Source organism: Saccostrea echinata, unplaced genomic scaffold (assembly GCF_033153115.1).
Source record: "Saccostrea echinata isolate AGI-Se365-2 ecotype Australia unplaced genomic scaffold, CSIRO_AGI_Sech_v1 ptg000064l, whole genome shotgun sequence".
In the NCBI taxonomy this organism is placed as follows: domain Eukaryota; kingdom Metazoa; phylum Mollusca; class Bivalvia; order Ostreida; family Ostreidae; genus Saccostrea; species Saccostrea echinata.
Window position 1 is genome coordinate 5,097,185 of NW_026889813.1, and position 27,827 is coordinate 5,125,011.

The 27,827-nt window shown below is 33.8% G+C and overlaps 2 protein-coding genes across 2 annotated transcripts; one reads left to right on the top strand and one right to left on the bottom strand.

The window, feature by feature from the left end:
- Positions 1–4,869: 4,869 nt before the first annotated feature.
- LOC133175778 (MKRN2 opposite strand protein-like) lies at positions 4,870–7,405 on the bottom strand. The gene is made up of 4 exons (XM_061310890.1): positions 7,166–7,405; positions 6,947–6,996; positions 6,621–6,786; positions 4,870–6,327 (listed from the first exon to the last, which is right to left on the bottom strand). The coding sequence occupies exons 1-4, from the start codon at positions 7,402–7,404 to the stop codon at positions 6,120–6,122; spliced, it is 663 nt and encodes a 220-aa protein (XP_061166874.1). The 5' UTR covers position 7,405; the 3' UTR covers positions 4,870–6,119.
- A 3,227-nt stretch (positions 7,406–10,632) lies between these two features.
- On the top strand, positions 10,633–26,552 carry LOC133175697 (pre-mRNA-processing factor 6-like). The gene is made up of 26 exons (XM_061310807.1): positions 10,633–10,821; positions 11,252–11,388; positions 11,652–11,711; positions 12,204–12,288; positions 12,397–12,594; positions 12,782–12,876; positions 13,041–13,122; positions 14,630–14,758; positions 16,890–16,984; positions 17,339–17,403; positions 17,578–17,705; positions 17,855–17,981; positions 18,144–18,262; positions 18,552–18,714; positions 18,994–19,102; positions 20,488–20,557; positions 20,729–20,850; positions 21,061–21,154; positions 21,574–21,738; positions 21,843–21,944; positions 22,167–22,241; positions 22,811–22,944; positions 23,455–23,522; positions 24,961–25,099; positions 25,672–25,801; positions 26,092–26,552. Exons 1-26 carry the CDS (start codon positions 10,633–10,635, stop codon positions 26,242–26,244), a joined length of 3,033 nt encoding a protein of 1,010 aa, XP_061166791.1. The 3' UTR covers positions 26,245–26,552.
- The last annotated feature ends 1,275 nt before the right edge of the window (positions 26,553–27,827 follow it).

Genomic DNA, 27,827 nt, shown 5'->3' on the forward strand with positions numbered 1-27,827 from the left:
ACTGCTTATGAATTAATTCATAGACGGATTTTTCATGTAGCTTTCGTCTAGCTCTTCAGCATTACTGCTAATGGATTCATAGACGGGTAGTCCTAGCAGCTTTCGTCTAGTTCCTCGATCTCAATATTTCAATTCATTGACAGGCAGTTCTCGAAGCTTTTCTCTAGCCCTACCTTATTGCTGCTTTTGGAGTCATAGACGGGCAGTCCTCACAGGATTTTTTTCTACTTCTTCCTCATTACTGCCTGAAGATATAGTCTTCAAAGCTTTATCTAGTTACTACTCATTACTGATAATGGGTTCATAGATAGAAACTTCTTTTATATGTTTCTTTCTCATTACTTCTCATGGATTTATGTACGTGCAATCCTCACAGCTTCTATTTTACGTCCTCAATTTTGCTTATGGATCTACAGACAAACAGTCCTAACGTCTGTCTAGTTTCTACTCCTTTTTCATGGTGTCATCGATGGGCTGTATATCTATACATGTATATCTGGCTCTTCCTCATTATTGTTTGTAAATTTTGTCTTCTTTACCGTTGTGGTTCTTGTCATAGTAGAAGAGTTAAACATGCGGCCTCACGTCGCTAACACTGTCATTTTCAGCACTATTTTGTCATGAAGAGTTGCAATAAAAGTATTTGATTATTTTCGAATATTCAATGAATAAATATATAATCCGGTTTATTTTATGCATCATCCTACTCTCATGACAGGTTTAGCGTCGGTATTTGGAAGTAAAATTTTGTGTATATTTTTTAGGAATACGGTAAGAAATTATACTTTTGAGATTTGTCAATGTTTGAAATTAACAAGTTGGTTTAATTGTATACTGCAAAAATATAATATCAAAATATGATATCTTCAACCTCCAAATAATGAATTGATCGTCTTACTGAAGGGAAAGGCTGTCGTACATACTCTCCAGATTTAAGCACATGTTTGCCCAAGAAGAGATATACATGTATAGTACTTCCCTTCTTAAAGTATCTCCAAAGATTTGATTTCGGGAGACGGAATTATTCTAATGAAACAACTAACTCAAAAATAAATAATTCAGTAGATCTACACAGTCAAAAAGCGGTGAAAGAAATTAATTTAGTAAGTAAAACATGGATAATTCCAGCACATTCATCATAGTTATATCTTCTTGTGAAATCTGAAAAAAAAACTAATTTTCGAATCCTAAACTCATATTCGAATAACAACTCATCGAATGAATATTCGACTATTCGCTGACATTCCTATTCCATATCGTTCAGTACTTCAACGCTCACTATCGGTGAACGGGCTAAATCCATATCATTCTTATTTAAAAATATATTGGAGCCATTCCTCACAGGTCCTGTTTAGTTCTTCCCCATTATTGCTTATGGTGTCATGGATGGGTGGTTCTCATAGCTTTTTATCTAATTCTTCCTCATTTTTGCTTATGGTTTCATAGACAAACAATCCTCATAGCTCCTTTCTAGTTCCCTCATTGCTGCTTATGGGATCAGAGATGGACAGTCCTCACAGTTTTTGTATAGTTCTTAATTGTTGTTTATGGGGTCATAGATGGGCAGTCCTAATAGTTTCAATCTAGTTTTTCTTCATTATTACATATGGTGACATAGATGGACAGTCCTCAGCTTATTTCTAGTTATCGGGTCATAAACGGACAAATTTCCAAGTTGCTGTCTCTAGTTCTTCTCTTCATTACTGTTTAAAAGATCATAGATGGGCAGTTTTCAAGCTTAAATCTTTAAATCTCTTTTTGCATTCCTATCAAGCAGAATTTATTCAGAAATCCTCTGCATGAAAAAAGTAAATTGCTTGCTGTGGCCTTCGATTCGTCATTTAGATTTATTGATGAGATTTTATCATTTAACAATACTCATTTTCATTCATACGTTGACATATCCCACTGAACTAGAAATAAAAGACACCACGGAGTCTGACACATCTGCTTCATATCTGGATATTTCACTAGAGAAAAACATTGATGGCAAACTAACATCTTAACTTTATGTTAAATGTGGTGACTTCACCTTCTCTATTTTCTCTTATTTATGAAGCAATATTTAAGGAATCACTGTCTAGTTAGTAGAGTATGCCAGGGCATCAACGATAGTTGGAAACGTGGGATAATTTGCATAACGGGCGAAGCCCGTTATGCATAAATTATCCCACGTTTCCAACTATCGTTGATGTCCCTGGCATACTCTATTAACTAGACAGTGATTCCTTATATTTCCATTTCATTATGAAACAAGAAAACATTGATCGATGTAACCATCAATTGTCGCCCGGGAAATAAATAAAGTAAACAATGGAAATGAGTCTTGATCATCAAACCGCTTCGATATGTGTGAAAAAGGCATGCGTCTAAATGATGGAGACGATAGTCGAGAATATTTTGAAAACTTATAGTCGGATGAAAATCGAACAAAAACGATACCCTTTTAAACTTTATCAATTCCTCAAGTAAATTTTGGCTGCATAAAATATAATTTGAAACCAGACACATGCATCACCTATTTTCAAAAATGTTTTTCACCTTAAGAATATAAAACACGAGCTGTGTAAAGTACGTTTTTACGTTTTTATGCGATAAGTGAAATTCGATGTTCTAAAAAAAGGGACCTGTCGTTTTTTCGATAGTAAATGATAAGCAACTTTATATATTAAATATGAAAAACATATATATTTTTACAGATTCACTTTATGGAAGTAAATATATTATGTATCTCGTAATTTATAAAGGGAAAGAACATTCTGATTAACAATCTTTTTAATGTTTAGAAAACCTTTAATTCTGAATAACTTCTCCCACCTCAATCCCCATATACCAACACTTAAACTTATATGTATAGAGCAGCCCGGTCCTCCGGGCTGCAATAAAATTGTAAATTTAGATTTTAAAAATGTAGATTAATAGATTTAAATTACATGAGGCCTCACGTGTCAATTTCAATAGTCCCCGCCCACTGACGTCAAACACAAAGACAGCCGCACGAAATTTACATGCATATTAGGCCTCATTAGCTCCTGACCTTTCGCTTGGCGAAATTTGCATTCGAGTGGAATGATCAAGAAATCAACTCTCCTAACTTTCAAAGAGTTATCACAGAGAAAACAAATCGAAATGGAAATATACTGTGATCACCTGCATATGGGGTTTATGTCTCACAGTTGACTCGATACGCAATAGTATGTTCTTCGAACGAACAATTTCAAAAATTAGACAGATTACTGACAAAGTTGATGATACAAGGGTATCTACAATCTCGTTTGAAGCTAGTCAACATTTCGCAAATTATATGGTCGATACAAGGACCTTATTTGCAAATATTATCAGTCGTTAGGTCGAATGGTGACTAACACCTTTCATACAAATTGTTAGGACACTATTTTCATACTGAACTTACTGATTTCTCCGTTTACCTGTTCATGACAAAGAGCACACAGTGGGTAAAAAGGGTCGACAGGGGATGCTTACTCCATCATGGAATCTGATACCACCTCTGATGTTTTAGAGGTCCGTGTTTGCTCTGCTTACAAACTGCGTTGTTTCAATGGACTTTTAAGCTTGATTTTGGTTCGTTATCTTCACAATTCAACTGTCTTGTTCTTCCTCATTGCTGTTTATGAGATTCCTAACAGTTTCTGTTTAGTTTTCCATCGTTGTAGTTGTTGTCGTCGTAAACTTCTCACTCAATTATTTCATCTTCTTCTCAAGAATTACTGGGCCAGTTCAAACCAAAATTGTTACAAAGCATCCTTGGCTGAGGACGATGTGATACGCGTTCTATTTATTGTAGTTTTATATAAGCCCAGTGACTAATTTTTTTTAAATCGTTCTGAAAATAATGTTTAAGTTCACTATTAAGTGTAGCAAACAAGAAACTAATCAAAAAATAATTCAGAGACTAACATGAGCGTGTTTTCCGCTTATGGTGACGGAGTTTGGGTAGTAGGGGATATATGTATTTTAAAAACTGATGATGAAGAGCAAGGCCATAGTTACATGTACTCTGATGAGCGTTGTGACCCATGGGCCTCTTGTTTTACTTGCTGTCAACTTTGTTTAAAAAGGGTTATCGTGCATAGCGCTTACAAAGACTGACTTCCTTGTCTATGTATTTTTTTCTTGGAAATCGCCTTTTTCAGCTGTCAACGTTAAAACTTCTTGAGTGTCATTCCTTTGCAGTTCACTGAGATTGATCAATGCCTTCAAGTCGGATTGTCATCAAATTTCCTATTTTCAGTAAAAACATCGCATCCGCCACCACCTCTTCCAGAAGGATTGGGATTATTTGCATCAATGCAAACATAATGCAGTCTTAAAAAGTTTACATTAAGCTCCCTGCCATATATTCTGTATTACCTTGGTAAGCCTTCCTATTAAAGTCCTCAATAGCTTTTCCAATATCTATGCTTTTATATTATATTACTTTTTTATTGATCGTATAATTTTTCTGAAGTGAAATTTGGCCCAATATATTGTTCAAACATCATTGAATAAGCTTGTATTGTCCCAAGTGTTAAGGACAAACGCAACGTAGTTTTGAACTTTACCTTATTATTCACTGTATAATTCAAGAGTTCCAATAATTAAAGATCTTTTCTGCGATTTGTACATATATGTATCAATTAAGCCAATGAGTTTAAACTTTTTTAAGTTCGTTGGTTGGGAACACAGGACTAATTATTTTTTCAGTCAGAATTTTGTACAATATATCCACTTCGGTCCAACCCTGGTCTTCGGAGTAACAAATTTAGGCAAACTACCTCTTTTCTACTTTGGTCTGTTTGTATATTAACTTGCTAAATAAAAAAAGCTAAAATAGATCAATTTTATTCAAATATTTATACAGTGTATATACATGTAACATGCTTGAAGAAGATCTGATTTCTTTCAAAACAGAAGTAAATATATTAATTTCAGCATTTTCTTTCAAATGGTTGAACAATATTACTTATCATAAAAAGAAGCATCAATTACTAAAGATACTTTTCACATACACTTAAAGCCATAGTTTCAAGAGTTAATCTTCCTTGTAAAGTGATGTTCATGCACATTCATATAAAAAATCACTATTTCCAAGACATCCAATAATATAACCACAAGTTCCAAGTAGTGTTTGCACTAATTTTACATTTTTTATTATTTTCAAGAACTACATGTAGTAAATTATTTTATCACAGAAATAAAAACATAATAGATATAAAATAAAAAAAACATTCATTTGCTTTTCCTCCTCTTCAGAAAGGAGGTGACTTGTTTTAACCGAGAGATAATGTGGATTAATATCAAAAAAGAAAAAAAAACAGAGATGCCAGCACCTCAGTCCATAAGAACACAAATACATGTATCAGAATCTTCCTCTTATTTTACAATTTAAGTCCTATTACCAATACAATATTTCCTAATGTACAAAATGCTGTATAGAGTTATTTTCACCCCATGTTATTTTCGCCCTTCACACATGCAAACAATTTTGTCCCATTTTAAATTCACCAAGACACTGTTGCATTCAAGAGATAATGCTGTTTACTTTGAATCTGCCTACTTGTGACAACGGCAAAGGGGGCAAAAATTTCACTGAACAGAGTAACCATTTTTTACCTGTTCTGGCAATATACCAGTTTTGTCAATTTTTGAGAGAGGCTTCATTTTGATTTTTACAGCATTCATAATTAAGAAATATAACAGCTATAATCCAGAAAAAATTCAATGTTAGTAGTTTTCACCAATATACATCAATGAAATAAAGGTAAAATTTTAGTCATTTATGTGTTTAAAAAAGGTTCTCTAATTGCTGATTCTCATGAGCTTATGGGGAGGCTTCATCCCCCTAGGAAATTGTCCTTTGCTCCTGAAGGCCTTGTCATCTAATAGCGCCCCCTCTAACGCAAAATCCTGTTTATTCTACATATATATAATGCATGAAAGATATGTGGCCATAATCCATCACATTCAATACAATCTTGTTAATACTGAGTGATCATTAAGATTTGTACTGTACACGTATCCACAACCAAAATATCATATCTTTTGTACCATAATACATGTAGCTATACAATAAAATGAGATATACATATTTACATATGTACATCCTATTTGGTGAGATGTTAAGTCTGGACATCTTGACACACAAATGAATTCCTCTCCACATTCCTGTACAATGTAATGTATTGTGTGACCTTTGACATCTGAGGAAGTATAATGTCACGGGTCAATGAACTTCTGCTCTCAGCAGACAGATTCTCTCTGCTGAACCCTACTTGTTTCAAAAAGTTAATAACAAAGTCAAAGCAGTTGTGACTGTCCTCAATGTACCTGTAAGAATAAAGTCAAATAAAGTACTGGTATTTAATGCTATCCATTCTAATAAAGAAATTGACCACTTGAGACAAACTCTGAGCAAGTTTCCCTCAGAAAATGAATGTAATCATTTTCTTTATTAAATCTTTTTAAAATCCACAATGGATTTGACAAGGAAATAAATGCTACCTTATAATTTTATCACTGCAGCAAATACAGACTTGGTTAGAATAGAAAATTAAAGGAGGGAATGAAATGGAAAGATGATCTGTTGTAAACACAGAATTTTGCCAATCTTTTTCTCTTACTTGGATTTTGTCCATATGTTAGACTGGGCTTGATGATTGAGTGTGGCATCCCACACTTGATAGATGTGTGGCATTAGGCCTCGGTTAGACAGGGGGATTACCAGACACTCCTCCCAACCAGACACCCCCACATGTACACCATCCTCATCATAATCATACACGGTTCCTAAAAAAATCATAAACTAATCAATATACAATATTGTCACATAACATATCAAACTTTCAAATAATTTTGTGCATTTAAAATATCATGTTTATTAAAGTATATTTTATTCAATCAAATATTGTCTTCTTACCATTTATTTACTCAAATATTGTCTTCTTACCATTTGTATCTGTTATTCCTATATGAAGATTGACAGAATTGTCATAATCCCTATAAATATTAATGATATAAATACAAAACATTAAGATAATAAATGTAACATGTACTGAAGGAGATCGAATTAGTGATGAATTGTTTGCAGTGAATACTTTCTACTGATCTAATACTCGTATCAATGAAAATCAAACTGGTATAAATTTCATAATTTTCAATCAAATACCTGATAAAAGTGCCTAATGTTGGTTTAACAACCAATGCCACTGGGAAGTCCCCTGCTCTGTTGAAGGGGGAGGGGAGCTTGTAAGGGGGTATGCGACTGGGGGAGTGGGCAGTGTTCTGGTGACAAAGAGGACAAACAGATGGGACTGAGAAACACAGGATGTTAGTGAGTTTGTCACAGTGTTGCCAGCACAAGACATCTTGTGTATATTGCCTGGACATGGTGATGGCCTTGTACATGGGTATCTAAAAATACATGTAGATATGTAACAGACTTACAGTATAGAACAAATTAGATAGAAATGTATGTAATCGATCTAAGAACATGTAAAGAGCTAGGTTCACTTTATGCATAAAATGGCCCTGTAGATATACCAATTTATTGACTAACACTTTATGGTCCATTTTAAACATCAATATAAAGTAGAGACTTAGTGCTTTCATTTCCTATTAAAAGTTTTCTTCTTAAAACCAAGGTCTTGGAAAACAAGCTTCATAGAATTGCAATGTTCTTGAATTTTAAGGAAAACAAGTATATTTGAGTACTTTCACAGAAGAGAAATAATATGAGCGCACCCTCTGATCTAAAAAATAAAACATGTTTTGTAATCCTCAGAGATAATTCTATCATTTAATAGTTGCATATTTTAGATCAGAGGTTGCGCTCTATATTAAATATCGAAAAATAGCTTTAAAAATTGGCTGTTTTTATAGAATTTTTCGGGATATGAGGAAAATGACGCATTTCATGACGTCATAATGCATTGACTAGCCAGAAAATTACGTCATTTTCGATTGATACGCAGTCACCAAAAGTCTAAATGATGTTTAATGCATTGTCAGCTAAAACCAAGCAGTTTCAGTTTTTCTGAAATTCACAGGACCAAAAAAGGCCCTAAGTGAACCTTGTTCTTTAGACAGTAGTTTGAGATTATATTTGGGTAGAATTTACTTTACCGGTCCCCAGATCTGCAAGATCCGCGCGCTCATTGCACTATGATGTATGATTTACGTCACTCAACTGATAAGTGTTAGTCTTGCACATTTTCGACTGGTTAGGGTTAGTTTTGCACCCACCTGAGAGATTAGGGTTAGTCCTTGCACAAGTATTTGACTGATTAGGGTTAGTATCGCATCCATCCGAGAGATTAGGGTTAGTCCTTGCACATTATTTGACTGATTAGGGTTAGTCTAGTATCTACCCAGAATATTTGGGTTAGTCCTCGCATACCATCCAAGAGATTAGGGTTAGTGACTTGCTCTTTTAGATAAATGAAGAAATTCAGTTGCTTCTGTATTTTTTCTAGATCTATCTTAATTCAGCTTCAACGTCATTTCACTGGTTTGTTTACATGAAAAAATGGTTAAGTACGAAAGAAACGACACTAAGCATGCGCCGCAAGCGCTTTGTTGACAATTATTTTTTTGTCGATTTTTCAATGAATAAACAATATTCATTGATTTTTTTCAGAGAACACAGTTTAAAACTTCGTTTAAAAACGAAGTTTTAAACTAAACTTTTAACTGTAGAATTCGATTTTGGGGTCAAAAAGACCAAAAACCTCATACTTTTTTTTTTGATCGCTCACGCGATCTTCTGTATACTGAAGTTGCCTATGGCGACCCTGTATTTTAGCACGTTTTTTCTGGGGACCGGTAAAGTAAAGTCGTTCCTTATATTTTATCGTACAATTTACTGTTTTATTTCCTGACAAGTTGAATGTCCAAACTGAGAAAAAGTTTTGAAAACATTGGATATTTGGGACTATATTTATCATGTTTAGTCTACATGTTTTAAATGCTTCATGTAAAAATACACAAAACATCTTTAGCATTTTTTAAGATATATTGTGTACAGTTTGCTTTCCTAATACCATTTGTAAGTACTTTACACTGCCTTGACAAAGTACAAGTAAAATGGTAGTTAGAATATTCTAACTGTGTCTCGGGACAGGCCCTCACCACAGTTAGAATACGTCCCATATACTTGCAATGTAGCAAATCAGAGTGGATCCACTCCGAAATGATTCTGAAGAATACAAAATGAGTTGCACTGAAAATAACTACCAAATTAATCATAACAAACCTTTTTGAGATTGTATATGCCTTTTAACCTAAAAATTAATACATATATATATATGAAAATTCAACTCATTTTCTCAACGTTTTTTCCTCACTTCAAATTTAACGCCATGTTGACATTCGGAACTCTCTGGATTCTTCATAGAAAATGCACAGAGTTCGAGTTATCGCCTGTGTTTATTTTGCTACATTGCGAATACACGGAACGAATTCTATCGTTAAACCGGGTCCGTAGGACAATATCATTTTAACGATAGAACATTCTATCTAGTAAAATGGTATATCTACATGATCTATTAGTTCAGAGATTTTACCATCTTATATTAACCATTGGTACATGTATCTCAATTTTTATCAGTAACATGATATCTATAACCAGCGCAATGAACTCTTACAACAAACACAATGAACAATGCCTGAGCAAATAGAGTAATCGCAATACCCAGGGACCTATATACTAACAGGATAGGCAACTCTTGCAAGTCTCGCGATACCTCATAAGTTGCGGGATTTCATAAGTCAATTTTAATTAAATATATCTCTTTTGCTATAAAATATTTCAGAATAAAATGTTAATTTATCTAACAAAAAATTATTCAAGATTTGTTATTAGCACTGTTTTTACTCCTTGTCTTAGAAGTAATTACGTTTATTTAAAAATCAGTGCGTGCCCCCGATCGGCCGTATTTCCGAGAAATCGCCGATTTTGGTGGTTGTTTACTTAATATCTAAATTATTTTATAATATGTGCTTTAAGATTTATTAAATATCCATTCCGATACACAAAAAGAACAGATTACATTAATCAGAAAACAAGTTTTTTACTGGGAAAAAAAGTAGTTTGAAAAACTTACAGTGTTGTGTGTGCCGTTTTGGGTAAATAAACATGGCGCTGAAGGAATGCGGGTGGTTACGTTCCGATTACTTGTTCGACCCGCGTGGTTTTGACACGAATCCATGTTCGAACCGAGTGGTTTCGTTCCAAAGCAATTAATTAACAATTATTTGCTTTTAATTAACAATTATTTGCTTCGGAACGAAATTAGTTAACACTTTCAAAAGTTTTACATTTTATTTTTTCATCTACTTTTTTTTTTTTATATCAACTAAGTATATTTTAATCATTTAAATAGTGTTAATTATCGTGTGTAATTTAATTTAGAGCAACGTACATTGTTTAGATAGTGCAAATGTGACCACGGTACATTTGAAGAAGTATTTGATTAATTTTTATGGAAAACTGTTCAAATATAATTCATTACTAAATCAAATTAATAACATCCATGCTCCGCGATAGTAGAAAAAAAAATGTTAGGAAGCCATCTGACTGCATGTTGACTACACATAAGGAAACAACGACCTATTGACACGTACATTTCTGAAGCCATGCAATATACAGCTACCGAATATCCATTTGTTTACCGCACAGTGTGTACCCCTGTACTCAGGTATCAACATGTAGGGATATATATTAGATCTAGAGTAGGTCGAACCCACCTGGGTCGTAACCACTTGGGTCGAACACGGAATCAGAACGTAACCACCCGATACCGCGCTGAAGGAGTTGCTTATCCCGTTAGTATATAGGTCCCTGCAATACCTGTGTTTTTTTTTAAATTGTTGTATTTTCTTTTTAAAAAATCATAAAGTCGGAGCCATCCATTTGCTTCTATTTGACAGAGAATAACCACAACCGACACGTGAAATTTATGTTGTCTTTACATACCACAATAAATTTATAAGTTGTTTTCCCTCTAGCGACAAGTTATTCGCCATCTTGTTTGGGTTTGTTTATTATGGTTAACTCGTTCATTCAAGTATTCCAGACAACCGCTTAATATTACAACTTTAATTCCATAATAAACTAAATACTATTCCCATGAAATAAACCATCAAATTTGATACAGAAATATGAAAAATTCTCGTCATAAATCAATGAAGAGAATTTTTTTTCGAATTATACAGCTTAATATGGATAAAGAACGCTTGTTCTAAAATAAACTAGTTCCTCATAGAATTCTCAGATTCAGATACCAGTCAAGAAAACGTAAAGATGTCGGTGCAGTCACTTGTGAGTGCTAAAAAGAAAACGTTTATTGGCCTCCCTGCTCCACTTGGTTATGTCCCAGGTCTAGGAAGAGGGTAAATAAAAACAATTATTTGATATTTCTATTCTAATAGTTCTTAATTGGAATATTTACTACAGTACCAATAAAACAGGTACTCTAGAGATTCTAGAATTTCCTCTGCTAGACACTATAAACAATAACTATCATACCATAGTATATACATTTGCAAGTAAAAAGCATTTAATGTGCTTCTAATAATTAAACTTGTCATTCTATTTAAATTCTATAACTTAAATGATTTAGTAATGTCAATGTCATTTTTGCTTTCTCTTTCAGTGCCACTGGGTTCACAACAAGATCTGATATTGGTCCTGCCAGAGATATTGATGATATTTCGTGAGTAATCAAAAATCAAAAAAAAATATTTTAAATACCTGTTGCTAGATAGGAGATTCGCTATTTCTGATTTTATCATTCAAGCTGAAGCTTAAACAATTTTTTTTATCTCCCTTTCTGGCTTTTTTTTTTTTTACTGTAAATGTACTTTTTTCTGCATGTGATTCACAATGTACAAATTTTTCTGTGAACTTAAAGTACATTGAAGAAGTACAATGACAATCCAAGAAATCAGCATAATTATCTATCCGCAGATTGAAGGAAAATCATGACCTCACAGTAATATGGCCCGGGCCATGGAAAAAGTACATAAACAGTACTTGAAAAGTTGTCCTTACTTAAAATCTCTTCTTGTCCTTTCTCTGAAAGGAATTATACTTTTTTCAGTTTAAAACTGAGAATTTGATACATGGGAATTTAGTAGGAACAATAAGGAGTTTGAATAAGTCTTATGATATGACAATCAAATGACAGTCAATATCTTTATTGTAGTGATGATCGTCATGCACCTCCCACAAAGAAAAGTAAGAATGACGACGAGGAAGAGGAAGATCTGAACGATGCTAACTATGATGAAGTAGGTATCAGAGTGGAAATGCATGCACATTCGACTTAACATGATGATAATATAAACTCAAATAACAAGGTAATGTGCATAATGTTACTTTTTGGTCTGTCATGTCAGTTCACAGGTTATGGTGGAAGTTTATGTTCTAAAGATCCATATGACAAAGATGATGAAGAGGCTGATGCTATCTATGAGGAAATTGACAAGAGAATGGATGACAAACGCAGGGAAAGAAGGGAGCAAAAACTGAAAGAAGAGCTAGAGAAATATCGTCAAGAGAGACCAAAAATTCAGCAGCAGTTCTCAGACCTTAAGGTATGACCAATAGAATAGGGCATAATCTACTGTTTTGAAGAAGTGGGAGGTGTGCTGTGAAGAATTCTTAAAGAATGAGGAAAGAATTATTTAAATAAATGCTCATTTCCTCAGGTTACTAAATATTAGTATGTAAATGATGGAAATGTTATAAATATAGGGTATAGATTCATTTTGATTTTCCTAGAGAGACTTGGCCATTGTCAGTGAAGATGAATGGCTAAACATACCTGAAGTTGGAGATGCCCGAAACAAGAAACAGAGAAATGCACGAGCAGAAAAGTAGGGCTTTAATGCATTGATTCAAATACATGTATTAAGAGTGGAATCTCATCATTTCAGCAGTGAAATGTATTGATTATTGAATTTGTATTAAAAAAGACTGTATATATACATTTTAACTCTAGAATTTTAAAATACATGTATTTGAATACATTTTTGTAAAGATTTACCCCAGTACCAGACAGTGTACTAGCCAGAGCTGCAGCAAGTACAGGGACTGCCAACACAATATCTGACAGGGACCAGGTCAGTTAATATAGAGTCACTATCCAAGCTACTTAGATCACAGAATTTTTTTGCTGTGCATTATTAGCTCACCTGACCTGAAAGCTCAAATGAGGTTTTCTGATTTTCTGATCACCTGTTTTCGGGCATGCATCTATCTGTCTAGCTGTCTGTTTGTCTGTCTGTAAACATTTCACATTCTGACTTCTCCTAGGAACCATTGGGCCAATTAAACCAAGATTGGCACAAAGCATCCTTGGTCAAGGGAATTCTAACTTGTTCAAATGGAGGGATGAGCTCCCTTCCAAGGAGAGGTAATCAATAAAAGGCAAATATAGGGTGGGGTCATAAAACAATCTTCTTCTCAAGAACCACTGGGGCAGAAAATGCGAAACTTATGTGGAAGCTACTGAAGGTAGTGTAGATTCTAAATTTTTCAATCATTACCCCATGGGGTAAGATTGGTCTTCAATAGGGGAAGAAAATTTTACATTGAAATAGAAAAGGAAAATCTTTAAAAATCTTCTCGTCAAGAACCATGTCACTGGGCCAGAAAAGGTTAAACTTATGTGGAGGCAGCTGGCTTTATGAGGAAGTGTAGATTTTAAATTATTCAAATCAAGACCCCTGGGGGAAGATGGGGCCACAATAGAGGGTGGAAATTTTACAATGAAATATATATAAGAAAAATCTTTCAAAATCTTCTTCTTAGGAGCCAATAGACCAGAAAAGATGAAACTTATTTTATTTTGACTGGACATCCTAGTGAATTTAACATAAAATATAACATAAAAGACACTGCAGAGTGTGCCATGTCTGTTTCATATTTCAATGTTTTACTGTCTACAGAAAATAAGGTTGATTAATGACCAAGTAACAACTAAGCTGTATGACAAATGAGATTTCAGCTTTTTTCATTATTCTTAACTTCCCTTTTTGTCTAATAATATTTTACTATCACCTGCATGGTATTTTTGTCTCTTAACTTATTCCATACTCTAGAGCTTCTTGAGGTAGTGTAGATTCTAAATTGTTCAACTCATTGGCCCCTTGGGTAGAATGGGACAGAATAGGAGATCAAAGTTTTGCATAGAACTACATTTTTTAAGTCTAAAGAAACACAATGAAACCATTAATTTGCAAACATTCCCAAGATGTGTTGATATTTTTTCCCCTATGAATTATGAACTTGGGTAGAGTTGGCTAAAATCAGGATCAAAATTTTACATAATGCATTTATACATAAAAAGAATTTAATTCTCAATAACTTCAAGGCCATTTAGTCATGTTGATTTGATATTGAAGCATCACCATGGTGTGTGGATTCAGAGACTCTTAGAGTTAGGGTGGGGCTATACTATGGGGTCACAAATTTTCATGGAAACTTAATTTTTTTTAAAAATCTTCTGAAGAACTACAGGGCTAGAATAAATTAAGTGAGCTTTGTATGTGGCCCATGGGCCTCTGTTGGTATGTATGATCATCAAAGTACTCTAAAATTCTGAAATTTGTAATATTTACTTTACAGAAGTTTAGTGGAATGAATACTCCCTTTGGGGCCATTACTCCTTTGGGTACCTCCACACCAAGTGGTGATATTGATATGAAGAAAATTGGCCAAGCCAGAAACACATTGATGGATATCAAACTCACACAGGTGCTATCACTTTATAAAATGTTTTACCTAGATCATATATCTACTCCTGTAGTATGTAGTTTAATAGCATTATGTTTAAATGTATACATGTACATAATGTACTATCTTTTACCTGTTATGATGTAATTACATGTAAACTTAACTTTGTGTAATGGTTAAATGTTTTTTGTATGCAGGCATATTTTCTATGAAGAGATGTATTTTCTCCTTTTTTATGGGTTTTTAAGTTTTCTTTTATTTTTAGCTCTACTGGTCAGAGACCAGAAGAGCTTATGCGATAGTAAGGTGTCCGTCGTCCGTCCGTCTGTCTGTCTGTCTGTCTGTCTGTCTGTCCGTCTGTCTGTAAACAATTTTTCAAAACGCTACTCCTCCTACAGTTTTGGTCCGATTCCAATATAACTTGGCACACAAGTAGACTACACTAAGATACATAATTTAGTGCATCGGTTTTTGATTTCGATGGACCGTGTTGTCATGGTTACTAAAAATAGAAATTTCTGTGAAATTCCTTTAAAACGCTACTCCTCCTACAGTTTTGGTCCGATTTCAATATAACTTGGCACACAAGTAGACTACACTAAGATACATAATTTCGTGCATCGGTTTTTGATTTCGATGGACGGTGTTGCCATGGTTACTAAAAATAGAAATTTCTGTGAAATTCCTTTAAAACGCTACTCCTCCTACAGTTTTGGTCCGATTTCAATATAACTTGGCACACAAGTAGACTACACTAAGATACATAATTTAGTGCATCGGTTTTTGATTTCGATGGATGGTGTTGCCATGGTTACTAAAAATAGAAATTTCTGTGAAATTCCTTTAAAACGCTACTCCTCCTACAGTTTTGGTCCGATTTCAATGTAACTTGGCACACAAGTAGACTACACTAAGATACATAATTTCGTGCATCGGTTTTTGATTTCGATGGACGGTGTTGTCATGGTTACTAAAAATAGAAATTTCTGTGAAATTCCTTTAAAACGCTACTCCTCCTACAGTTTTGGTCCGATTTCAATATAACTTGGCACACAAGTAGACTACACTAAGATACATAATTTAGTGCATCGGTTTTTGATTTCAATGGACGGTGTTGCCATGGTTACTAAAAATAGAAATTTCTGTGAAATTCCTTTAAAACGCTACTCCTCCTACAGTTTTGGTCCGATTTCAATGTAACTTGGCACACAAGTAGACTACACTAAGATACATAATTTAGTGCATCGGTTTTTGATTTCGATGGATGGTGTTGCCATGGTTACTAAAAATAGAAATTTCTGTGAAATTCCTTTAAAACGCTACTCCTCCTACAGTTTTGGTCCGATTTCAATGTAACTTGGCACACAAGTAGACTACACTAAGATACATAATTTGGTGCATCGGTTTTTGATTTCGATGGATGGTGTTGCCATGGTTACTAAAAATAGAAATTTCTGTGAAATTCCTTTAAAACGCTACTCCTCCTACAGTTTTGGTCCGATTTCAATGTAACTTGGCACACAAGTAGACTACACTAAGATACATAATTTAGTGCATCGGTTTTTGATTTCGATGGATGGTGTTGCCATGGTTACTAAAAATACAAATTTCTGTGAAATTCCTTTAAAACACTACTCCTGCTACAGTTTTAGTCTGCTTCTAATATTATTAGGCATACAAGAAGACTATACTAAGATACATAATTTATTGCATTGGTTTTTGAATTCGATGAACGGTGTTGCCATGGTTACTTAAAATAGAAATTTCTGTGAAATTCCTTTAAAATCTTACTCCTCCTACAATTTTGGTCTGATTTCAATCTAATTTGGCACACAGTTAGAATACACTACGATACATAATATGTATTTCTGTTTTTTTTTATTTGGGTGAGTGGTGTTGTCATGGTTACCGGTACTAAAAATAGAAATTTCCGTGAAATACTTTCAAAACGCTACTACTCCTAGTTTTCATTTGATTTCAATATAACTTGTCACAAAAGTAGACTACATTAAGATACATTATTCTATTTATTGTTGCATGTTGCAATGTTTCAAATCCAAGTGCTACTTTTCTTTTGTTATACAAACAGACCAGTAGAGCTACAGTCTCATCAGAGACTTCTGGTTAATACTGATTATGAATTCTTTGTAAGGTGTCCGACTCTGTCAGTGGACAGACAGTGGTGGATCCAAAAGGTTACCTGACAGATTTACAGTCCATGTTGCCATCACATGGGGGAGACATCAAGTGAGACTTCATTTACATACTTTAAACCTCATTTACGTACTGTAAACTTCATTTACATACTGTAAACTATTCCATATGCCAGTGGCAAGTCAGTCCACAATAAATAATATTCGTGATTGAGGTGTCCTGTTTCATAAACCTTTTGAAGTCTTTATGAATTGTTCAGTTGTGGCTCAAGTAACTTGCAGATTTATTTTTCTCTCATGCATATAAAAGTTGGTTTTACAATAATACACTTTAAAAGGGAAAATAAAAGGGATATAAATAAAAGGGAAATAGCTTCTCCCAGAATAAGTATGAAAGGTGTGTTTCATGAACATTTGTGAAATTTTAACATGGTTTCATGTATTGTAGTGATGTAAAGAAAGCCAGGCTATTATTAAAGTCAGTCAGAGAGACAAACCCTAAACATCCACCAGGTAGGTTATGTTTTACTTTGGTTCTCATACTGAGGAGGTTAAATACATGAATTTCTGCACATCTTGGAGTAATTTGTGTAAGTTTATTTACAAAATAAAGAATAAATAACCTTTGAAAGTCTATAGTTGGTAGTGGATTTGTAAGCATGTTTATTTATTTTCCATGTTTTGCAGCCTGGATTGCCTCAGCCAGGTTAGAGGAAGTGACTGGGAAGATGCAGATAGCCAGGAACCTGATCATGAAAGGTTGCGAGGAGTGCCCTAAAAGTGAGGATGTGTGGCTAGAGGCAGCAAGACTGATGGTAAGAGCTCCAGGTGTAAAATATGAACAAAATATTAATTGTACACAAGGAATCATAAATTTATGTATGGTCCAAAGCAGAGGGTTGTTTTCTTCTGTTGAAAGTGTGCTTAATGAATGGAAAATTAGAAAAATTATTTTGTCTTGCAGCCAGGGGACCAGGCCAAGGCTGTAATTGCCCAGGCTGTTAGACATCTCCCTACAGCTGTGAGGGTGTGGATCAAAGCTGCTGATCTCGAGACCGAGACAAAGGCCAAAAAGAGGGTCTTCAGAAAAGGTACTGAAAACAGTATTTTTTACCAGGCATGTCTGTACTTGGTTATTAAGCACCTAGTCAGAAGTGTTTTAATTTGAACAAACATCAGTTATGTCTTTAATGTGTTTTTCCCCTATGCAGTGTATGTTGTTTACATGGTTTGATTTTCACTGTTGATGTTAGCTCTGGAGATGATTCCAAATTCTGTAAGGCTGTGGAAGCAGGCTGTGGAATTGGAGAATGAAGAGGATGCTAGGATTATGCTGAGTAGAGCTGTTGAGTGCTGTCCCACTAGTGTTGAGGTAATCATGCTCTGTATAACATTTGTGTTTTGTTTTGAGCATGACGAAATGAGTATATGTGGTGTAACTATATGATTGGTTTGCAGTTGTATATGTACTTGATTTTTGAAAAATGGATGAAATTCTGCAGACTTGGCATTAAGTCCTAAATAATCAATCAATCCAACAAATTTTGTATTTTATTGTGCTGGAATGTCAAGCTAACGTCAAAACTTGGATGCATTCCATTTTCAGAAATTTTCAAAATTAAATGCACGAGAAACTTTTTTTTAATTACTTGGTTTTATAGCTCTGGTTGGCTTTAGCCCGTCTGGAAAATTATGAGAATGCCAGAAAAGTATTAAATAAGGCCAGAGAAAACATCCCTACAGACAGACAAATCTGGATCACGGCTGCCAAACTAGAGGAGGCTAATGGAAATAATCATATGGTGGAGAGGATCATAGACAGAGGTAAGGGAGGGAATTGGGGAATAGATAACTGATTACGTTTGTCAAAAAAATTTGCTTAATACTGTAACAAAAAGTTAAGTTTTTCCACATGTATATGTAGCTTATTTAAAAAGGTTCATAACATCAGGTAATTTTATCATTGAAGAGGGCATGTGAAAGGCTTCTACATGTTTAAAAGTTTTCTCAGACTGACATGATGATATAGTGAAGATAATACGAAAATGCGAGAGTATAGATCAGAATTATTTTGATTGATGTACATGTTTAATTTTCTAACAGCCTTGAGCTCTCTAAGGGCAAACATGGTGGAAATCAACAGAGACTTGTGGATAAAGGATGCTGAAGATTGTGAACAAGCAGGGAGCATTCACACATGTCAGGCCATTATGTTAGTACATGTATATATTTATATCCAAGACAAGAAATGAGAGCCACCTGATTTTAGACCATTAAAATTGCAATAAAAATTTGTCCATAGATGTAGGTTTCTGTGCATCAGGGCTCGAGCTGTGATTCGCCATTTGCGCCAATTGCGAATTTTTTCCAAAAGTGGCGAAAATGAACTATTTTTTTTTAAGATATACCATACAAAAGTGTCTGTACTCCTGGCTATCTCCTTTGTTTATTCAATGTATAGATATTAGCCCCTTTGTTTATTTAATGCAAGCAGACGTGTGAATTCAGGGTGTGAAAACTCCATGAAACTAACAAAGCAATGTACATGTAGGAAATCACGTCTCGCTTGAACGCACACAGCTGATTTAGTAGGTAACTTTAGTCTGGAGCAGTAAGGGATACAAAATTACTTGAAATAATATAAGATGGATTAAACAAGGAAAGACGAAGCGTTTTTGGGAGATGAAGTTAGTTAATAAAAGATTTTAATCAATAAAATCTGGATCTATATAGATTGTTTTTTTAAAACCGAAAGTAGGAAAACATGACGAAAATTGCAGAGCATGGCTGCTAATTTTACCTGATTAAAGTCAAAATAGTGTGTTCATTATACCATAAACTGACAAAGAGTGAAAGAGATACTGGCTTGGAAACAAAACAATACTTTTGTCAATTACGCTGAATTATTTTCAGTTATATGAATTTACATGCATATACACCCAGTGTCCAAGTTGTTAAATTAAGCCAAGTTTAAACCTGATTTTAATTACTTGTTTTCACAATAAATTGTTGATATGAAAAAAAATTTTGCCTATTATATTATTTTTTTCATTTTTAAAAAAAATGTCATATATCTTTACTAAGTCTGTAACCCCCCTCCCCAGGCTAAAAAGTTATGAACAAGAGGACATCTACTGTCAAGAGTTGGCTAATATCAGTATCAAATTAATTGTATAAATGTAGAAATAATTCCTATATCAGTTTTGTAAGTGGATACAACTTTGAATTTTACAATTTTAAAACACTGCCTGTGATATAAACAAATTGAAATAGTGCTATTAGTGGAGTGTTTAACACTGTACACATGTCGAGACGAGATGTAAAAATGTGATTCCTTTCATCGCAAAAAGTGGCGAAAAATATTTTCGCTCCAGTGAGAGCTCTGCTGTGCATGGATTAATAAAAAAAAATTTAATCATTTTCAAATTACAGTTAAATTTTGTAGAGCTGTTAAATTTTTGAATGCTGTTATATCAATTTTTTCACAAAGTAATATAAAAATCCGCGATTAAAAACAATCATCACTATTTAAACAAATTCAGTTTTTCCTGTTCTGTATCCATATGTAAGATTTTATCTATATTAAATATTTGACAGTCGGGCTGTGATAGGAGTTGGAGTGGAAGATGAAGATAAGAAACACACATGGATGGAAGATGCTGAATCTGTATGTTCTTTTTCTGAAAGCATTCAATCAAGAGTCATGCACATTTAACTATTGCAGTTCAGCACTATGTTGAAAGTACACTGTCTAGGAAAATTATCTTTATGAAAATTGCATTTACATTGTATTTCAGTTTTGTAGAGATATGTAATTAATTCAAAATAATTTTTTAAGTGCGCAGCCCATGAAGCTTATGAGTGTGCCAGGGCAATATTTGCCCATGCCTTGTCTGTTTACCCAAGTAAAAAGAGCATTTGGCTGAGGGCCGCTTATTTTGAGAAGAGCCATGGAACAAGGTACAGAGTGATTTCTGAATTTGTTTTATGTTTGTTTTAATTACTTACCATATGTTACCACTTAAACGTTGTTAGCTCAGCTTTTTCCTTCCAAACACTTCATAGATACATGTGTAACTGCAGCATTGTAGTATACAAGTACATAATGTACACTGTTTAATAATAAAGTAAAATTATTTATATAGTATATCAATGACTGATTTATTACAGGGAGTCATTGGAGGCTCTCCTACAAAGGGCTGTGGCCCATTGTCCCAAGGCCGAGGTCCTGTGGTTAATGGGGGCAAAATCCAAGTGGCTGGCTGTAAGTGTTTACTGTTAAATCACATTTTCATAGGGTCAAATTTTTTGAGGTTTGAGGAAAATATATTGGTTTGTGGGGATTTGATTTCGTGGTTGGAGAATGTTTTGTAGAATGCATACAAATTAAATTTTACATTTCGTGGTGGTCATAAATTCATGGGTCTCTCCCTACCTCGAAAACAAGGAGAATTTATAATTAACCCTCACAAAAATTAATGATTTCACAGTAATTGGCAGTTTCCTTCAAAATCTGGGTATTTTTACAGAGGTATTATTAAGCCCATCATTAGCTAATATCTGAGCTTTGAAATCAATAAACTAATGCAGAATTTTCAAAACAATTTCATTAAAAGGATTAGTTTTACAACAAGAAGCAATCTTTTTATAGAGTGATAAGAAATAGAATTTTTCTTTAAATAGGGAGATGTACCAGCAGCCAGGAGCATTCTGGCCTTGGCTTTCCAGGCCAACCCCAACAGTGAAGAAATTTGGTTAGCTGCCGTTAAACTGGAGTCTGAGAACAATGAGTTTGAGAGAGCCAGAAGATTGCTACAGAAAGCCAGAGCAAGTGCCCCAACTGCTAGGGTGAGTGGGGTATTGCTACACATAAAATTTTCCTTTTACTCTTTGAAAAGGTTCTCTATTTATGGTTAGGGTCAAATGATTGAGTATTACCTCTCAATGTCTAGGTGATGATGAAGTCTATAAAGTTGGAGTGGTGTCTCGGAGAAATCAAGAATGCCCATACATTGCTACAGGAAGCTGTCAAACATTACCCAGACTTTGCCAAGGTTGGTGTGATTTTACAGATAAAATGGGAAAAACTAAGGACTTTGTTAATATATATGATGTACATGATAGACTTGTGTACTTGGTGTTTATAATCTTTGCTTTTGGCTTTTGATGTAGTTCAGTTTCATTTTGTTTTTGTTTTTTCTGTAGTAATGGATGATTAAATTCTGTAATTTTCTGACAGTTATGAATAAATATTTTTATTTTATTTTTTTTTACAGCTATGGATGATGAAAGGACAGATAGAGGAACAAAATAACAACAAGGAGCTGGCAAGAGAAGCTTACAATCAAGGGGTAAGTCAAATTATCCTCATTATTACATCCAGCAAGAGAAGCTTACAATCAAGAGGTAAGTCAAATTATCCTCATTATTACATCCAGCAAGAGAAGCTTACAATTAAGGGGTAAGTCAAATTATCCCCATTATTACATCTAGCAGAGAAGCTTACAATCAAGGGGTAAGTCAAATTATCCCCATTATTACATCTAGCAAGAGAAGCTTACAATCAAGGGGTAAGTCAAATTATCCCCATTATTACATCTAGCAAGAGAAGCTTACAATCAAGAGGTAAGTCAAATTATCCTCATTATTACATCTAGCAAGAGAAGCTAACAATCAAGGGGTAGGTCAAATTATCTTCATTATCACCTCAAAAAGGAATAAAACAATCATTTAGTTTTGCTTTTAATTGAATAAAGGCATTATCAATTAATTCTATTTTCAGTTCAGTATCACATTTTTTGTTTGAAAAATGTTCAATGTTTTGGTATTTAATACTTCAAGAAAAAGTTCTGTTGATTCTATGCTGATGTTGTATAAAATGAAACTTATCTGTTGTTTTCTTCCTTGAACTGTATTTCAGTTGAAGAAAAACCCTAAAGCAATTCCACTATGGTTGCTCCTGTCACGTTTGGAAGAAAAGTCAGGTCAGCTGATTAAAGCCCGGTCAATTCTGGAGAAAGCCAGATTAAAAAACCCACAGTGTGCAGAATTATGGTAAATATTCACAGAAGTCATATTTGTTGAATAAGCATAACTAGGAATCTTATTTTAAGGTCAGATAAGTAAAACAAGGTCCAAAAGACAGTTGATGTTTCATATTGGAATACTGTTAGAGGTACAGTAAATCTAATATACCATGGAAATGTTGAAGTGGACCAAACTGTTTTTCCTATGTACATAGTTTGAAGGGAAAAAACCCAGATGCATTATGTTGAACATGAAGTCCCAGTTACTCTGCTTATTTCAGTGTAAGATAACATTTCCTCCATGTGCTAAAATTAGCTGCAATTTTAAGAAGTCATTTGAAATTTTGGGTCTGCTGAACGTAACTTAATATTTTTTTTTAGCTTTCCAATTTACTAGTAACTCCCTTTTAGACATGTTTGGTAACAAATTCTTGCCAGTTGATTGATTGCATTTCTTTCATTAAGAAATTTTACAGGTTGACTTTGACAGGATAAGCTTCTGACACCCACTTAAAAGCTCTCTTTTGTTGTATTTTAGGCTTGAAGCCATTCGGGTTGAAAACAGAGGAGGGTTGAAAAACATAGCTCAGACACTCATGGCAAGAGGTAAAATCTTCTAAAAGAGAATATGCTTTATTGAAATATGATTATTTTTTTTTCTATATACATGTAAGGTACTGCTAATATATTTACAGTTACTTTTAATCATGAACACCTGGCATGTCAACTGTGATTGATAGTAGCAATGAAGCAAACATTTACTTCATGTACCTACGCGTATGTAAAATTCAATGACTGGTTATGGTCAACAAAAATATAGAAATAAAAGTTCCTTCCACACTGGATAAAAGATAGTTGTGTTATTAAAATTTGTGCAGCAGTGTAATGTACACATACAATAAAAGTTTTATTTTATTAAAGATTTACCAAGTGTTAACATTTAATTTTTCTGTGAGACAGCTGTGATTTCCCAATTGACTGCTATCACAATTGTCTAAAAAAAAATTATTCAGTTAATTTGAAGTTTATTCGCTTTTTTTCCACTTAGTTATTAAAAACACTGTTGAATCTATTTTCAATCTAGCCCTGTCCATATGTGCCCATCTACTCATGAAAATTTTATATATATGCAAGTTTAACTCGTAGTGTGTAAATGTAACTTTTGCAATGTGTTCACATGCACTAGCAAACTGTGTATAAATCAGTATTAATATGGCATTTTCCAACCACTGTAGAAATAAATTTATATATACTTAATGGATTACTTGTTTTAGAATTTTCTAATTTTTCTTCAACTCTTTGTTCTTCTCATGTTTGAAGTCTATACAGTTCTAATTCTCCCCATTTCTTTTTCAAAAACTTACTACTTAAAAAAATATTTTGCTCTATTGACACAACAGAAAATCACTTCTTTTTCTAATAAACTGTACATTCTTAAATATATGAAAATATATTATGGAAATTATTATCACATAATTTCACGAGAAGCAGCACTGGCGAAATAAAATTACTTGATTTAATTTTCATATTGCTGAAATGAATGTAAATATTCTAGATCAAGTCTAATCACAAATCTAGTTCTCATGATTAGAAACCTAGGAGACATTTCGCAATATCAATACTCAAGTAAAATAAGGAATCTACAGTAGGATTTGATGCACTTTTCAAAGAAGTGATTCATTGTTTTTATAGTCAATTTCAATGTATTCACACATATTAATTTTTATTTCATGTTCTCATGGCTGAGAATACTTGGAAGTAAATTTACTCTCTTGTAAAACTTTATTTTCATCTAATCTGAATAGGGGTCTGACCATACCTTGTTGAACACCCTCACCCCCCCCCTTCACATGTGCCAAAATACACAGGGGAGCAATTTTGTGTAATACTATATTTAATGTGTAAATAGGCAAATGTTAACAAGGACAAATAAGTTTACCTTCATTCTGTATTCTTCATTCTGATGGAAATGGTGAGAATAAAACTGCAGCCAATAAAAAGTTTATTTTGAACAAAATCGCATAACATCTTGTACTCTGTACAGCCCTGCAGGAGTGTCCCAACTCAGGAATATTATGGGCAGAATCCATTGCTATGGAACCCAGACCACAGAGGAAAACCAAGTCAGTAGATGCTTTACGCAAGTGTGAACACGATCCCCATGTACTCCTAGCAGCATCAAAGTAAGTAGACATGTAGCTTGTACATATATGTTTTGAACTAATATTTGCATTTGAGCAATCCCTCTTCCAACATGTCCCTTGTAATAGCTATGATTGGAAATGTTAAAAAATGCCTTTTGTAGCAAAAAACCATGCATGCTTTTAGTTTTTATCCCCTCGAAACAAAGTTAGGGGGGATATAGTAAAAGCCTGTGTGTGTGGTTGAGTGTGTGTGCTTAAAGGAAGTAACTTCCTTTAAGCACACACACTCAACCACAGGTTATAATTTATATCAGGATTGATTGCAAGGGGATGCCCCACTTTGCAGTGCCCTTGTCCATTTTGTATGTCAATCATTATTGTTTTTTGTGTCCTGCATTTTAGTCATGCAAATAGATTTATCCATCTTTTTTTTTTTTTGAACAGGAATTGAATTACTTGATTTTAGCATCATTTATATTATGTCTTTCAAAATAAATTTATACAACATTGGAGTCTGATTTAAAATTCCTTAGTGAGATTTTAATGTTCACTTGTAATTAAATCAAATATTACTGGAATGGAGAAACGATTTTTCCCCACTTTTTTTTAAGGTATATATTCTGGGCAGAGAGAAAAGTAGCCAAGGCCAGGGAATGGTTTAGTCGTACCGTGAAGATAGAACCAGACCTTGGAGATGCCTGGGCATATTTCTACAAGTTTGAACAGGTGCATGGAGATGAGGTAAACAAATTGATATCTTCAAAATAAATGTATGCTCTTAACTGCAAATAATGCTATGAAAACAGTGCAGTGTTATGGAAAAGATTGAAGTGAATCAGCCTAGTTGTTTATGTAATAAATATAAAGGACAGTGATTGTATTACAATGTATCATTGAAGTCCAATCCAATATACATTTGCTTTAAGATAAGGAGGATGAAAGAAAATGTTTTATTACCCCTTCTCTGTATCTAACATGAACAATTTACATGACCAAGCATTTAAGCCTTCAAAAAAAAATTATATTTGCAGGATTCTCAGAATGATATTAAAAAGCGCTGCATAAACGCGGACCCCAAGCATGGAGAGTATTGGTGTCAAGTGTCAAAAGACATTAAAAACTGGAGATTGAGAACAGAACAGATTCTACCATTAGTGGCGGACTTGCTACCATTACCAACATGAAGAAGAAGTGATGTAAAAAGTTCTGTAGAAAGGCTAGCTATTTCAAGCAAAACTCCAAAAATTGTTCAATAATCAAGAACAACTTGGGATGTAAAAAGTGTTGATTAAACATGTTCGGAATATTTTTTTATAAACATGTTAGATGAATTTTAAACCTGAGCATTGCTGAGGAAGTAATATTGTGAATGATTCAGAATTTGTAGTTGGTATTAATTAAAATGTACCAATGCTGAAAAATTGAAATATGTTATTTAAGATACATGATCATGTATTTTATATTTATGATAATAATACAATTTTTAAAACTACGTTTTTTTTCTCCATTTTTTCTGCTATTAGTATATGAGTGGATACTGATTTGACATGTCTTGAAACTTGAATTGGAAAATAAACAGGTGCACATACAGATAGCTCTATGCTGGTGTAAATTTCGGACTAGCAAGAAGATTTGCATTTCTTTGAAGAGCATATCTTTATGCCTGACAAAAGTTGGGCCAAAATTTTACATCTACTCTTGGAAGGAAAAAATGCATAAAAAAAATTACGACTCCTCCAATTTGAAAATGATACAGTCATTCCTTAAGAGGAGAACTAAGTTTCTGAAAGATGTTTTTTAGCAAAAGGTGGTACAACACCCAGGGTTGTAGTTGACAGTATTTACAGTGGATAAGTTATGTAAATACATTCCTACATTTAAATAAGTTTGTTGTTTAGGGATAATGGGGGTATTTATTGAAATGGGCTATTCTATATATATTTTGTTTGACTTATCGATAAAAGTTGCATATAAATATTTTCATGAACCATGATGTCATATGTACATATGTTTCGTAAATTCTATGGTCGTTGTAATGACCTTGTTAACAAATATAACCTATCATTGGGTCGTGTTTTGGCTGACATGTTTCACACCACTTGTTAGGCCTTTTTTAAATAATAAATTTGACTACGGAATGTTCCGTTTACCTGATCAATACTCAGGGCTCACAGTAAAAGGTACATGTCAACAGGGGATGCTTACTCCTCCTAGGCCTAGATACCTCTGGAATCTGCGGGGGTCCGTGTTTTATGCCGTTCACAGATTTGTATTGTTTGTAGATTTCTTTAGATCGATCACTATTCTTTTTTTTAACCTTGTTGTCTCCAAAGAAAAACAAAGTTATTCCTGCAGACAAAGCTGAGAACAAAACGGGTAACACCAGAAAAAGGAAAGTTGAACACTGGTACATGTAGAAAGAAATCTAGAACGTTATCTCTTCTTTGATTCTACTTCCTCATAGCATCTCAATCAAACTTCACCTTAACCAAGGTAAGTCTCGTTTAATTTTTTAATTATTAGGCAAATGATTCGAATTAATGATAAATATTGTTTGATTAATGATGCTATTGTATTTGTTATAATATAGGGTCACAAAATAGTGCACTGTTTTTCCGTATTAGCATAAGCCGAAGTTAATGGGATAATTCATCAAAATGGGATAATTTTTCAAGAGGGTTGGTGTATTTGGCAACTTCTACACGTCATAACCACCTTTAAACAACACCCAAATCTGCATGTAAACTTTTATTTAAAAAAAATGACT